The sequence below is a fragment of the Rutilus rutilus genome, assembly GCF_951802725.1.
Source record: "Rutilus rutilus genome assembly, chromosome: 15".
Classification (NCBI taxonomy): Eukaryota; Metazoa; Chordata; class Actinopteri; order Cypriniformes; family Leuciscidae; genus Rutilus; species Rutilus rutilus.
Genome location: NC_140220.1, coordinates 32,184,823 through 32,201,003, shown reverse-complemented (window position 1 = coordinate 32,201,003; position 16,181 = coordinate 32,184,823). Strand labels below are relative to the sequence as shown.

The 16,181-nt window shown below is 38.0% G+C and overlaps 1 protein-coding gene across 2 annotated transcripts in view; it reads right to left on the bottom strand.

The window, feature by feature from the left end:
* Positions 1 to 59: 59 nt before the first annotated feature.
* Positions 60 to 16,181, bottom strand: part of mboat2b (membrane bound O-acyltransferase domain containing 2b) — a 33,298-nt gene continuing 17,176 nt past the window's right edge. For both annotated transcript variants that reach the window (XM_084431625.1, XM_084431624.1), the window contains 11 exons: positions 12,568 to 12,645; positions 8,318 to 8,413; positions 8,171 to 8,226; positions 6,353 to 6,407; positions 5,952 to 6,135; positions 5,052 to 5,244; positions 3,001 to 3,104; positions 2,860 to 2,924; positions 2,015 to 2,147; positions 1,276 to 1,427; positions 60 to 1,174 (listed from right to left, as the gene is read on the bottom strand). In XM_084431625.1, coding sequence (XP_084287751.1) covers positions 1,018 to 1,174; positions 1,276 to 1,427; positions 2,015 to 2,147; positions 2,860 to 2,924; positions 3,001 to 3,104; positions 5,052 to 5,244; positions 5,952 to 6,135; positions 6,353 to 6,407; positions 8,171 to 8,226; positions 8,318 to 8,413; positions 12,568 to 12,645 — 1,273 coding nt within the window. In that variant the 3' untranslated portion in view covers positions 60 to 1,017. The remainder of the gene's footprint in view (positions 1,175 to 1,275; positions 1,428 to 2,014; positions 2,148 to 2,859; positions 2,925 to 3,000; positions 3,105 to 5,051; positions 5,245 to 5,951; positions 6,136 to 6,352; positions 6,408 to 8,170; positions 8,227 to 8,317; positions 8,414 to 12,567; positions 12,646 to 16,181) is intronic.

Sequence of the window (16,181 nt, the reverse complement as noted above, 5' to 3'; positions counted from 1 at the left end):
TAGCGTGCACATTATCTTTGCAAAATAGTTAATCAGAAAACAAATACACCACAAAAGAGTAGTAAAAAGACCTCTTTTAATCACATAATTTGCAAAAAAAACAAAAACAAATGTACCAGATCCACACAGCGAACATAATACGGTTCAAACAAATCCAGTGGACATCCTCTATCATTTCATTAAACTTTAACACAAACATCAGCTTCATTCAACTCTAACATTCTAAATTTTCCCAGTTTAGGCTGAGGAATACTTTCATTTATGAGAAAAGAATCTCTGGTCTTTAGAGTGGAATGTATTATGTGTAACTTTCAGAGTTTATGTGAAGACTAAATGGACAAGACGTTACAACAGACCATAACAAACATAACATTGACAAAGAGCAAAGAGCCCAGTTTTAATGGTTCAGCCATGGAATTATATCTCAATTCAGACTTTCTGACTTTGAAAAAGAACCAATTTGTCTTAAATTTTGTGGACATTAAACTTTTATTTGTTGCACAGACATCCTGCACTCTTTAAACTTCCCTTTTCCAATAAATCCATTATTATTTTTCCTGTTAGTTTAGTTAGTCATATTTATTTTTACCCCTGCGACATGAAAACTCTGTTTTCAAATATAATATTGCCTGCTTTCTGCAACTGTTAAAGGCCTTGTCCTTTGCAAGAAAATCCAATTTACAACCTGACACAAGACCACCAGGTTAGGGCACTAATACTTGCTGTGACAAGTGGGATTATAAAGGCAAGGTCACATGATTCTATACAAGTGTTTTCTTGGCAATAAAACTCTTCTTATAGCAGTCAGACTCAGGTTTGATTCCATCATCTCACTGTCGAATCCCAGTACCACTATACTGAGTCAAGAGATGACTTACTCTATCAGTCCAGATAAAGGCTGGTTTGTTGGTTTATTTGTGAGCTTTAGTTTATCTGACTCTCTTCATGTGTGGCTGGAGAATAGGTACATTTGCCCAGTCTGTGTGTGTAGAGAAGTTTGGTAAGGTGTTCCAGGACTCATGTGGCTTTTGGTTTCTGGTTGCTGTTGCTGTCTGTGCTCTCCAGGCTCGGTTGTACAGCAGACTGTTGCTCTTTCAGCCGCAGGTGGCGTGGTTTCACAGGCAGAGCAATGGCCAGCAGTATACAGCCTATGTGGATGCAGAAGTACCGTGACCTACAGAGAGATGGAGACAGCAGAATGTCATGAATGAAGACAACAACAAAAAAAGAAAAAGTTCTGCATTTTTAGTATCTGTTCTTGTTTGTCCTGCCAACCTGTAGAACTTGAGCGAGGGGCCCACAGAAAGCAGCACAAAGGGAACCACTGTGTAACAAATGGCAATCTGTGTAGCCGCCCATGTGATGACGTCATACACAAACTTGTGAGTTGGCGAACCCAAGAAGTACGGTCTTACATTGTGCCTCACCTGAAGGAGAAAAGGGAACACAACATTAAGAAACGGAGGAATAACAACCTTAACCCTCAGAGACCCTGATATTCATGATGTGTTATTTTTTTCACCCATAACATTTTCTTTAGGAAGAAATTGATGTTAAAAACATTTTGTTTAAGTAAATTATTCATCACTGTACAATTTGGAAAAAAAACACCAGTAAGGATAAAGTCATGAAAAGTTAACAAATTTCACAATTTCACCATTTAAACATTGTAATAAATATGTATATCAAAGCATGTTCTATATATAATATGTTAATTGTAATATCACTTAATAAAAAAATAAAAAAATGTATTATATAAATAATGTTAAAATAGTCACACTGACTAGTTTTTCATTCATTGAATAGTGTGTGAGAACAAATCTAAAAAAGCTTGACCCCCTAATACCCGGGAAACATTTACTTTTTAATCTCATTTGGTTTCATCAGCCATACCAAAAGTTGAAAAGTCCCAGTGCTCCTCATGGCGAAACAAATAGCAACATCTGATGTGAGTGAGAGGTATGTTCCCTATCTGGAGTGTATTTTATGTTTGGTAGAGTGTGATGTCACTCACAGCTCTGGCTGCAAGAGTGATGACGATGCCAGTGAGGAAGGTGAGGTAGTAGCCCGGGTAAGCTCCATGCCACATGGCTGACAGCAGGAAGGTGGCAGCAGTGGGATTGTAAGGACAACGTTCATAACACACCCTACAAGACAACACACAGTGTCACACATAATAAAACACTATGCAATAATCATTTTAGCATGCAAATGAAAGGAAGGAAGGAAATTATACTTCCTCTTTTCATCTAATGGTGTGAATCTTAGTATAGTTTCTGTTGATTGCCTGTTTCCATGTTAATTATTGATCATAACTGGGTAATTATGAAAAATCCCCAGTAGATGGATCTGTGGTGATATTCCTCAATATAATCTTGGTCACACAATTATTCAATTTTATTCAGCCAGGATGTATTAAACTGATCATAAGGGAGAGTGACTTTTAAAAATGTTAAAAAAAGATTAATGTTTCAAAAGAATACTGAAAAAAAATGTATCACGGTTTCCACAAAATTACTAAGCAGCACAGCTGTTTTTAAAATATTATTTCTGGAGCACCAAATCAGCATATTACAATGATTTCTGAAGGATCATGTGACACTGAAGACTGGAGTAATGATGCTGAAAATTCAGCTTTGCCATCACAGGAATATATTACATTTAAAAATATATAAAATTAGAAAACAGTTGTAATTGTAATAACATTTCACAATATTACGGGTTAAAAGTGGTTTTGACCAAATAAATACAGCCTTGGTGAGAATTAAAGATTTATTTTAAGAACATTAAAAATCTTATCAAGCCCAAAACATTTTAACATTAGTGTACAATAGTATAATGTGCTCTTCCTGTTCTTACCTCTTAAGCCAATGTGCTGTTTGGATGTTCCAGTTATCCAGGAATACCTTAAAGCTGGTGGCAAGCTGAAAAATATAAGAGTTAACTTGACTGATTATGACACCTCCGATTCATTCAGGGTCGGGGGGGGGGGAAACTAACCTCTATATTCATGATCCTGAGGTTGGAAATGAGATCCCATCGAGGCAAACCATCACTGTCGTAGCCATTAAAGCCAAATCCTGCTGCGTTGTTGATGGCATCAGCTATTTAGAAATACAGTATGAGTGTCAAGATACATAATAAATGTTATGACACCCAAAATAGTTTGTCTCTCCCTTTATATAGTGTTATAATTGAGCAAGTATGTAATTGTCAAATTAGGCAATCTGTGAATTCTGATTATGTTTGATTTAGTGTTTCATATTTCAAAGAAGAGTGTAATGCAAGTACTATAAATAATGGTAAAATCTTGTTCCTACTATTTCATCATTTACTATTATGCATTGAATTGTTGCACAGGAATATGAGTTTCAGTTCCATCTTTTCTCTGAAGGGGGCAGTAAAACACAAGCCATTAGGACCAAGTCTGTGTTGTGTAAGATGTTGATCCCAATTCAAATGGGTCACACAACCAGTCCTCACAACAGATGATGGATGAAGCATCCTAATGTGTAATTAATCATGCCTGAGGTAAAGCATAAATGATAATGATGGAACGTGAAAGACATATCGCTCGTGCTTGATTAAATTATTCTTTCCAGTATGGTTCAACAGATATGTATAACACATTAGGACGATAGAAAGGGACAACTTGGAAATAGGAACACAGACTAACGGACAGAAGCTTCATGCCCATTCAAAATGAGGGGTCACGTCCTTAAGATTAAAATGCCAAATGGATTCCAATATATACACTGATCAGCCACAACATTAATGTATAGGTGCCCCTCGTACTGTCAAAACAGCTCTGTTGAGTTGAGGCATGGACTCGGACCTTTGAACATGTCCTGTGGTATCTGGCACCAAGACATTAGCAGCAGACCATTTAAGTCCTGCAAGTTGCGAGGTGGTCCAGCACATCCCATAGATACTAAATCGCATTGAGATCTGGGGAATTTGGGGGGGGGGTCAAGGCTACACCTTGAAATATTTGTCATGTTTCAAGTAACTCAATGAACCACTCATTACAACTGAGGTATGCAGAAGAGCATCTCTGAACGCATGTAAACCTTGAAGCAGATGGGCTATAGCAACAGAAGACACCAGGTGCCACTCCTGTCAGCTACGAACAGGAAACTGAGGCAATGAGTCGCACAGGCTCAACAAATTTGGACAATAGAAGATTGGAAAAACGTTGCCTGGTCTGAGGAGTCTTGATTTCTGCTGCAACATTCAGATGGTAGGGTCAGAATTTGGTGTAACCAACATAAAAGCAGGGATCCATCCTGCCTTGTATGAACGATTCAGGCTGCTAGTGGTGTAATGGTGTGGGGGGGATTTTCTTGTCACGCTTTTGGTCCCTTAGTACCAACTGAGCATTGTTTAAATGCCACAGCCTACCTGAGTATTGTTGCTTACCATGTCCATCCCTTTATAACCACAGTGTACCCATCTTCTGATGGCTACTTCCAGCTAGAATAACACCATGTAACAAAGCTCAAATTTCTTGAACGTGACAATGAGTCCACTATACTCAAATGGCCTCCACATTCACCAGATCTCAATCCAATAGGGCAATTTTGGGATGTGGTGGAACGGGAGATTCGCATCATGGTTGTGCAGCCAACAAATCTGCAGCAACTGCGTGTTGCTATCATGTCAATATGGACCAAGATCTCTGAGGAATGTTTCCAGCACCTTGTTGAATCTATGCCACAAAGAACTAGGCAGATCTGAAGGCAAAAGGGGGTTCAACCCGGTACTAGCAAGGTACACCTAATAAAGTGGCTGGTAAGTGTATATAATATAATATAATATATATAAAACCGTCTAAACTGTCTTTTTGCAGACTGATTATATCTTATTCCCCCTCAGACTACTAGACGCATGAGGCTCCTGCTAATATTAATCAAAACATAATATCCCGCATCAGAATGGAAGAAAACAGAAGATCGGTTTAGACAAATTATTATCTTTCAAAATAGATCAAAACAAGAAAAGGGGAAAGCTAGACAGATGGGAAGAGAAGGAGAGGCAGGAAATCCACGCACCCAGAGTCCAAACAAAGTAGTATTTAGGCCGGGTGGTCAGCATGGACAAATACAGGTAGACCACCTGAGCATAGAAGGGTGTGGTGGCAATAAAATCATCATCAACGTTACGCTCCACAGGACAGACTTTGCAGACGGAGAGGAAGACCAGCAACGAGATGAAGCAGGTGGCCAGTTTTCGGATGACCTCTGTCTGTTAAGAAACAGAAATGCACAAATCGATATGAATTTGAAATAAGCCAATCATATACATTTTAGGAATAGTTTTATATAACATATTGATAACAAACCAATATTCAAAAGTTTGGGGCGAGTATGTTTTTTTAAGAAATTAATACTTTTATTCAACAAGGATGCAATTGATCAACAATGAGACTTAAGACTTTCACATTATTACACACGATTTCTATTTCAAATAAATACTGTTCTTTTGAACTTTCTGTTCATCAAAGACTCCTGGAAAAAAAAACGTATCCTGATATCCACAAAAATATTAAGCAGCACAACTGTTTTTAACATAAGAAATGTTCCTTGAGCAGAAAATCAGCATATTAAAATAATTTCTCAAGGATCATGTGACACTGAAGACTGGAGTAATGATACTGAAAATCCATCTTGTCATCATAGGAATATATTACATTTTAACATATATTTAAATAGAAAACAGTGATTTTAAATAGCAATTTTAAACAGTTTGTATTGTATTTTCGATCAAATAAATGCATCCTTGGTGAACATAAGAGACTTAATAATAACTAATAATAATAGTAATAATAATAATAATCTTACCGACCCCACACTTTTGAAGATTTGTTCAGCCTTTATGCTATTTGTGATGTGACTTGGTGTACAAACTGAAGTTATTAAAAAGAAAAATACAAACGACTAAGTAAAACGAACATTTGGTGATGGGTCGTTCAGTCTGCTCTTCCCATTGACTTTTCCCTTGGTCTCAAGCTCTCTGTGCCGATAGGGAGTGCCCTCAATGAAGGCAATGTAATCGTTATAGGAGCAGGTGGGACCAGCCAATATGCCCATGAAATTACAGTTATAACTGAAGTACTCCAATAAACTGGGCATCCGTCTGGATGAAAGAGGAGAAAAGAGATGAAAGAGGAAGATTTTAGAACTGCATTACATCATATCTAGTGAAAAGACTTGAGATAGCTTGCATAAATATACATATATAGGGCAAAGCAACTATTTTTCTAGACCACAACCATATACACTCATCAGTTTAATTTTGTCTTTGTATTTTACAGTAAACAGTTTAATTTAAAGCTTATTTTAAATCTACATACCTTATAGCCAACAGTTTTTGACCCTGGTTGAGCTGATCTTCCTTCCTCGCCATTCCTGTTAACATAAAAAAATATAAATAAATAAAATAATAATAATAATAATAATATTAATATTAATATTAATATAATATAATATAATATAATATAATATAATATAATATAATATAATATAATATAATATAATATAATATATAAATAAAATGCCTCCTTTTTCTGTTTTCCACAGAAGAAACAAAGTCATAAGGGTTTGAAATGTCAAATGTTCAAGGGTGAGTAAATGACGACAGAATTTCAATTTTTGGCCGAAATATTTCTTTAAACAAAATTTTGCTGGAAATCTTGCCATTTGAATCTGAGCACAGAGGAAGTATTGTACCTGCTCAGCTTCTGAGCTTGTGAGAAGTGGTTTCATCTAACAATCCCTGGCCTCTCCCTGATTTACAGAGGGAATTAGAGAGGGAAGAAATGTGCTGTAAATTGACTTGGCTCAGAGTTCATGTGCTTGACTCATGAGTCTCCTCTGCCTCAGTTGTTTGTCTTACTGCACACACGATAAGACAAGGCAAGGCGACCCAGCGTAAGTGGCTTTAATTTCTTCCTGTTGTATTGCAAGCCTTATGCACATTACAAAAAAGTTTTCATTAAGGTTTATGTGTGACCCAGCGAGCAGCAGCAGTGCAGAGACAGAGCTTCACTCACAATACGCCCCAACATGTACCAGTGGTAGTAATGGAGTTTAGCAAGGCCTTTGTCCTATTAGTGTCCTACGGACCATAGGGAATATCAATGACAGGTTATTCAGGGCAACGGGCGAGTGAAACCACTTTATAAGAGTCCTGGTGGACAGCTTACATACAATTTATATCACCCAATGATTCATTTTATATCACGCTAACAGAATATATCGCAAAAAATAACCAATGTGGTAATACCCATTTCTGGATTAGGGTTAGTGAATTAAAGTGAATCCAGTGAATTAAACACTTTCCAAATGAAAGGTACTTCATCACATTAACAGACAATAACTAAAAGATTATTCATAACAAATGATATGTCTGGTGCAAAAATAGCTTCATGTTATGTAACAAGCTAAAAGCAGACTCTAAAAGCATGACTTTAAAAACGCATAGCTGGCACATCTGTGACACCACATCAGCTTAATTCTACTGTATATTAATGCGAGATTAAGTTATTATTGTAAACAATTTTTTTTACATATTATATTTGAATGACTCCACAAATTCATTTCAATTTAGTTTTAGATGGTATATTACAAAAATAAAAACTCAAACAATAACTATATAAACATAAAATAAACTAAGAATTCAGAATTTTAACTGTGCAGCACAAATAGTATAGACACGAAATTAGCCATAGTATCAGCCGGTCCTACTCTTGCACTAGACATCCAGTGAGGTTACAGCAGAGAGGACAAAAGCAAATCTAAAGGGAATCCGCTCTGTTTAAAAGCTACTCCGTGACAAAGGTTTGCAGGCCAGCAGATGAACTCGGCAGAGGGCAAAGAAATGAATTAGTGATAACGGTAATAGTGCAAGATGGTGGGCACTCATCATAAGGCTAATATGTCACCCTGTGGAACAATAGAGGGGTGAAGAGAAGGAGGGAGGCTTGTTTTCATCTGCTTTCATTTCATCCCACTGCCTTCCATTTCTTTAATTAGTTTCTCTGGCCCTTTGGCAGCACATTTGACAATCACAACAGCAGTAGCCTGGAACAGCATCCAGAACAGAATCCCAATGCATCATTCCTGGGTGTATTCTAAACTTTAACCAAACACACATACACACACACACTCACCATCATGGATCTCAAAAGCCACACTGGTTATCTTCTGTGTGATGACCATCATCGGCCTGTCAGGGAGAGAGAGAGAAAGAAAAAAACATGGGTACACAACAGTGACAATGAAGCTCAGAAACCTCACATAAAAAGGGATGTTCTTACCCTGTGAAATCGGCAGAGTACATGCCGTAATCAAAGACGTAAACCCGGGTGATTTGGCAGAAGCTAAGATAACCCAGGGCGACCACCAAACAGTATCTGCAATGTGAACCAAAGAGCGTGTTTCACATCCAAGCCATTTCAGAAGCGTTAATGTACTTGCAACCATTTTTCTTCAGGTAATACAAATAAATTGTAGTTTTATAAGAGCTTTGATATCATGAAGGTCTGAAGGATGTCATACTGAGATTTATTGTGATCCATTAAAACCCAGAAACAAGTACAAACTTTATTTAAAAAAAAAACAAACAGCTCAGTGATGTTTCCAGAAATTAACTCTCAACGAGTCTGAACAGCAGACAGAGGATGTGTGTGTGTGTGTGTATGAGAGAGAGTGGATAAACCATTATTCTCTACCCCAAATTAATTACATTATTGCTCCCTATTCTTGTACAATGGAGAAAAAAAGATGTGGAAATTAAAATGGGGGTAGAAGATGAGAAAAGGCACACATACATAGTCTCAAACACACACACACACACACACACACACACACACAGGTGAAACTGTTAGTGCCATAGAGGCGTTTCATTATCACTGTCAGATATACTGCATGTGTTTGCTCAGCCTGTTTGGTATTTTTAAATGTCTCTCTGGAAAACTGGATTCTGATTGGCCAATTGTTTGCATAATTTTGCAAACTGCATTACCTACCACTGACTCACGCAATACATTTTCTACAAAGCTGTGCTAGTTTTACATCTCCTGTATCGTTTTATGGCAGAATGGGGGCCAGGGCCCACTGTGAGGTCTCAGCAATCTTCCCAAAGGCCTCAATATGATATCATTTTAATTTTATTTCTTTGAAGAACCAGACATGTACTGAAAAATCTGGATATAGGAATCCTAATTTTACAAGTGTGATTTCTAGACCGGTAATAGTCATGTAAATTATTAAAATAACAAATAAAACTTCATGAGCATTTTTATAATTAATATACATTTGTCTAGTATATTAAACTTTTTTTGTTTGTTTTGCGAGTAATCCAGCAAATCACGAACAACTGGAAAAGTTATAAGACCTTTGAATATTGTTTCATCTCATATTATACAACAATTTGAATCAAAATATAATTGCATGTCCATTTATTTTTGCACTGTATGCATGCTACTTATGTAAGTAACTGTGGGAGCTGGATAAATAGACAAGTCAGCCTGTCGTTATCACAAAACAAACCTTCACAAATCTCTCCTTCTTCTGATCATGCTGTTTTCCAGGTTAGTTTTGTTTGATGCATTTAGTAGCAAGTAGCATATTCTGCTTGGTTTCCTGAGTCACGACTAAGTCAGGGAAAAAGCAGCGAGGACAAGATGCAAATGTGAATGCTGATTTCTCACAATAAGTGGTTTTCTAATGTGAACGCAAATGTACTATTTGAGAGCGGTGTAAGACATCAGCCACAGCTTTTATAAAAAAATAAAGATAACAATTCACAATATACCTTTTTTTTTTCCCCCAAGTCTATTTTGCTTCTGTTGTGTTCACAGTTATGACAACAGAATGTCATTAGTCCAGTAATCATGTGGTTTTAAAACATAAGATCTGTTTTATCTCATAGACAAAGTTAGGGAAAAATCAGATAAAGCCTGAAGGGACTAGCACAACAGAAGCTCCCAGTCTTTCTCATTATTTCTTATACATACACACACACTCGAGCTTTAGTGATGACACATTCAGCTCAGGTCCCCAGACACTGCAGGTGTGAGTACAAAGATAGACTAGGTGTGCGTGTGCTTTCCATTCAACAATGCAAGTGTGTTTCGCAGGTCTGCAAAACTGTTTGCCCTCCTAAAGGCGCACAAAAATAGAATGGTCTCAACCGCTGTATGTTTCCCAAAACGACACACTACGACGAGTCAATCGCCTTTCCTACACAACTCACCAATTGAAGACAGAAAAAGGAGGAGAATTGTCTACCTTAACAACTCCGAAGACAGTAATATCACCTCATTTGAAACAAAATGTCCCTAAAGGGCCATTTAGCAAAAGTCTGACATTGAGGCAGTTTTATATTTACCACCTAGTAAGAAGGTTCTGGCAGCTGGCAGGAGACGGCAGCAGGGAAATAATGGAAGATTTTATTACACCTATGAGGAGGACAGTGACTGATGGTCAGCCAGTGAAGGGAATGAGGTCTTTCTCATTATAATTATCTTTGGGTCAGTTTTCAACTCTTTCATCAGAAGAAAGGGCACGATTTCTATCTGCATGGACTTTAGTTCACCTTTTGAATGAAAAGGGGGCTATGAAGGATTCACGCACTGCTCAATGGGCTCTATTGAATTCGAAGTAAAAAGTTTTTAATGTAATAGTGCTCACAACCTGTATTGTGACATATTTCCTAATGAAACAGGACATGCAATTACAAAAAGAAATGGACTGTAATTTATTTTAATCAACAGGAATTGATTGAATCGATTGTGTTGAATAATGAACTCTTGGTGATGTCAACAAAAAAGAAAAATAATAATCAGTTTATTTTCAGCCACAATAAGTTCACACCAAAAGAAAAACATTTTTAACGGTAAAGAAATTAATACTTTTATTCAGCAAGGATATTTATAATGTTACAAAAGATTTCTCTTTCAAATAAATGCTTTCTTTTGAACTTACTATTAACCCAAGATCCTGAAAAATAATGTTTCACAAAAATATTAAGCAGCACAACATTAATGATAAGACATTTTTTATTAAATTTTTTGACCACCAAATCAGCATATGTGACCCATGCTGGCAAAATGAGTCGCAATGCGCAAATTTTCAAAAATGAGTTCATTAGAAATTAGAGTTACTTTCACATTCCTGAGCAAATGTGACCAAAAAAAAAAATGACTGAGCAACACCTGTTTGAAGTCGATAGGGGAAGCAAAGTCCAGTCAAAGTCAAAGTCTTGGTCTAAAAACCAAATATCTATAGGGAAAATATATATTAAACTTTTTTCCCCATGATACCACAATTGTTTGATTAACATTAATGAACAGCAATATACAGACAGCCTGCCTATATATTAAGACCTAATTTACCGCACAGATCCAATATAATGTTTTTCAGATGTTTTTCCCCCAATAGCTAACACCACAGACAAACGCCAACAAACGAGTTGGCAGTTGGATTTAGAATTTTATGGTCAGTCAATGTGAAAACAAACCCTGACCAACGCCAACAGAAACCAACCCAACAAACGTGTTTGTTTATGTTTGTCTGTGCGGTGTGAATTAACAAATCATTTACTACTGTAATTCTGTGTATGTGTGTATATCGGGATCATGCGCTGTCCGTGGCGTCTTTGTGTGCACGCTTAGGATGCGTCGGTCAGCGCGAGAAAGATAGTTTTGTTTACATCAGCATGAGTTTGAAAATCACATTTCATATTTCATTGGTTCATGCCATTGAGAATTCGCTATGAATATTTACAAAGTCGGAATGCTGCGCTTTAAAACAATACCAAACTTGTGCTGAGGGGAAGCACAGCCGTCAAGAAGCGAGCAGAAAAAAAGAAAAAAAAGACATTTTTCATGGAAAAAGGAAAGGTACTCCTCTCAGAAAACATACAAATAAAGAGACTTATAGATGTTTAATTGCTATTTGGGTCATTGGGATGGCTTGACGAGGGCTTAAATGAACACATTTTTGTGAAAACCTCAAATTTGACATTTTTCACTTGTTTTGCCTGAAGCTCGTATTTATCCTGTGCGCATTTTTGCCAGCATGGGTCACATATTAGAAAGATTTCTGAAGGATTTCTGAAGATGTGACAGTGAAGACTGAAGTAATGGCTGCTTTGATTTTACATTACATTTTATAATATATTAAAATAGGTGGTGGCCTTGGTGAACGTAAGAGACTTTTTAAAACACGTTTGAATGGTAGTGTACATTTTGATGAAAGATAAGGGGACACACTTTTTCCTTTGGAATAACACTGAATTGTTCAAAATTAAGAGAGTAATTATTAAAGTGAAATTTGTCTTTAATGTGTATTAAAGACCCCCTAAATTCAACATTTAAATGTTGTGCCTTTTAGTCAATTTATTAGCTTTGAGACCACATTTGTGCACTGTCAATACAGGAAATGCTGCACTTGCCCAGCCATTTCATAGGGTCTTTAATAAAGTAAAAAACATGAATTTAATGTTGCCTTTAATGTTGATCCTAAAGTCAATTATTCTAAAGATGTAAAAATATGGACTCACTTGTGCATGTGCTCAACCCCAGTCAGAATCATTATGCCGTAAGTAATGCCGCTCTGGAGAAGGAAATGAAGCGCATACCTGTAGAAAAGAGAGAGAAAATGCTGTTTTTAAATGCAGTACATTTTTTCTTCATTATGTAATGCTTAATATGGCAGCGGTAGGAATAGAGTTCTACGTTGCGGTTAAAAGAGCCAATGAACTTTTCGATAAAAGTAAGGTCTGTTTTTTTTTACTCTTTATGTAAATGAAAATTACCTGGATCAGCATGAAAAATCTTGTTGTTTTTTTTGTGAAGTGTGTGTGTGTGTGTGTGTGTGTGTGTGTGTGTGTGTGTGTGTGTGTGTGTGTGTGTGTGTGTGTGTGTGTGTGTGTGTGTGTGTGTGTCTGTCTGTGTGTGTGTGTGTGTGTGTGTGTGTGTGTGTGTGTCTGTGTCTGTGTCTGTGCGCGTATGCATGCATGTATGTATGTATTTATGTATGTGTATGTGTGTATATATATACAGTGAGGAAAATAAGTATTTGAACACCCTGCTATTTTGCAAGTTCTCCCACTTAGAAATCATGGAGGGGTCTGAAATTGTCATCGTAGGTGCATGTCCACTGTGAGAGACATAATCTAAAAAAAAAAATCCAGAAATCACAATGTATGATTTTTTAACTATTTATTTGTATGATACAGCTGCAAATAAGTATTTGAACACCTGAGAAAATCAATGTTAATATTTGGTACAGTAGCCTTTGTTTGCAATTACAGAGGTCAAACGTTTCCTGTAGTTTTTCACCAGGTTTGCACACACTGCAGGAGGGATTTTGGCCCACTCCTCCACACAGATCTTCTCTAGATCAGTCAGGTTTCTGGGCTGTCACTGAGAAACACAGAGTTTGAGCTCCCTCCAAAAATTCTCTATTGGGTTTAGGTCTGGAGACTGGCTAGGCCACGCCAGAACCTTGATATGCTTCTTACAGAGCCACTCCTTGGTTATCCTGGCTGTGTGCTTCGGGTCATTGTCATGTTGGAAGACCCAGCCTCGACCCATCTTCAATGCTCTAACTGAGGGAAGGAGGTTGTTCCCCAAAATCTCGCAATACATGGCCCCGGTCATCCTCTCCTTAATACAGTGCAGTCGCCCTGTCCCATGTGCAGAAAAACACCCCCAAAGCATGATGCTACCACCCCCATGCTTCACAGTAGGGATGGTGTTCTTGGGATGGTACTCATCATTCTTCTTCCTCCAAACACGTTTAGTGGAATTATGACCAAAAAGTTATATTTTGGTCTCATCTGACCACATGACTTTCTCCCATGACTCCTCTGGATCATCCAAATGGTCATTGGCAAACTTAAGACGGGCCTTGACATGTGCTGGTTTAAGCAGGGGAACCTTCTGTGCCATGCATGATTTCAAACCATGACGTCTTAGTGTATTACCAACAGTAACCTTGGAAAAGGTGGTCCCAGCTCTTTTCAGGTCATTGACCAGCTCCTCCAGTGTAGTTCTGGGCTGATTTCTCACCTTTCTTAGGATCATTGAGACCCCACGAGGTGAGATCTTGCATGGAGCCCCAGTCCGAGGGAGATTGACAGTCATGTTTAGCTTCTTCCATTTTCTAATGATTGCTCCAACAGTGGACCTTTTTCACCAAGCTGCTTGGTAATTTCCCCGTAGCCCTTTCCAGCCTTGTGGAGGTGTACAATTTTGTCTCTAGTGTCTTTGGACAGCTCTTTGGTCTTGGCCATGTTAGTAGTTGGATTCTTACTGATTGTATGGGGTGGACAGGTGTCTTTATGCAGCTAACGACCTCAAACAGGTGCATCTAATTTAGGATAATAAATGGAGTGGAGGTGGACATTTTAAAGGCAGACTAACAGGTCTTTGAGGGTCAGAATTCCAGCTGATAGACAGGTGTTCAAATACTTATTTGCAGCTGTATCATACAAATAAATAGTTAAAAAATCATATATTGTGATTTCTGGATTTTTTTTTTTTAGATTATGTCTCTCACAGTGGACATGCACCTACGATGACAATTTCAGACCCCTCCATGATTTCCAAGTGGGAGAACTTGCAAAATAGCAGGGTGTTCAAATACTTATTTTCCTCACTGTATATGTATATTTATATATAAAAATGTATATATGTATACATGTATATGTACAGTGAGGAAAATAAGTATTTGAACACCCTGCTATTTTGCAAGTTCTCCCACTTAGAAATCATGGAGGGGTCTGAAATTGTCATCGTAGGTGCATGTCCACTGTGAGAGACATAATCCAAAAAAAAAAAAATCCAGAAATCACAATGTATGATTTTTTAACTATTTATTTGTATGATACAGCTGCAAATAAGTATTTGAACACCTGAGAAAATCAATGTTAATATTTGGTACAGTAGCCTTTGTTTGCAATTACAGAGGTCAAACGTTTCCTGTAGTTTTTCACCAGGTTTGCACACACTGCAGGAGGGATTTTGGCCCACTCCTCCACACAGATCTTCTCTAGATCAGTCAGGTTTCTGGGCTGTCGCTGAGAAACACGGAGTTTGAGCTCCCTCCAAAGATTCTCTATTGAGTTTAGGTCTGGAGACTGGCTAGGCCACGCCAGAACCTTGATATGCTTCTTACAGAGCCACTCCTTGGTTATCCTGGCTGTGTGCTTCGGGTCATTGTCATGTTGGAAGACCCAGCCTCGACCCATCTTCAATGTTCTAACTGAGGGAAGGAGGTTGTTCTCCAAAATCTCGCAATACATGGCCCCGGTCATCCTCTCCTTAATACAGTGCAGTCGCCCTGTCCCATGTGCAGAAAAACACCCCCAAAGCATGATGCTACCACCCCCATGCTTCACAGTAGGGATGGTGTTCTTGGGATGGTACTCATCATTCTTCTTCCTCCAAACACGTTTAGTGGAATTATGACCAAAAAGTTCTATTTTGGTCTCATCTGACCACATGACTTTCTCCCATGACTCCTCTGGATCATCCAAATGGTCATTGGCAAACTTAAGACGGGCCTTCACATGTGCTGGTTTAAGCAGGGGAACCTTCCGTGCCATGCATGATTTCAAACCATGACGTCTTAGTGTATTACCAACAGTAACCTTGGAAACGGTGGTCCCAGCTCTTTTCAGGTCATTGACCAGCTCCTCCCGTGTAGTTCTGGGCTGATTTCTCACCTTTCTTAGGATCATTGAGACCCCACGAGGTGAGATCTTGCATGGAGCCCCAGTCCGAGGGAGATTGACAGTCATGTTTAGCTTCTTCCATTTTCTAATGATTGCTCCAATAGTGGACCTTTTTTCACCAAGCTGCTTGGCAATTTCCCCGTAGCCCTTTCCAGCCTTGTGGAGGTGTACAATTTTGTCTCTAGTGTCTTTGGACAGCTCTTTGGTCTTGGCCATGTTAGTAGTTGGATTCTTACTGATTGTATGGGGTGGACAGGTGTCTTTATGCAGCTAACGACCTCAAACAGGTGCATCTAATTTAGGATAATAAATGGAGTGGAGGTGGACATTTTAAAGGCAGACTAACAGGTCTTTGAGGGTCAGAATTCTAGCTGATAGACAGGTGTTCAAATACTTATTTGCAGATGTATCATACAAATAAATAGTTAAAAAAT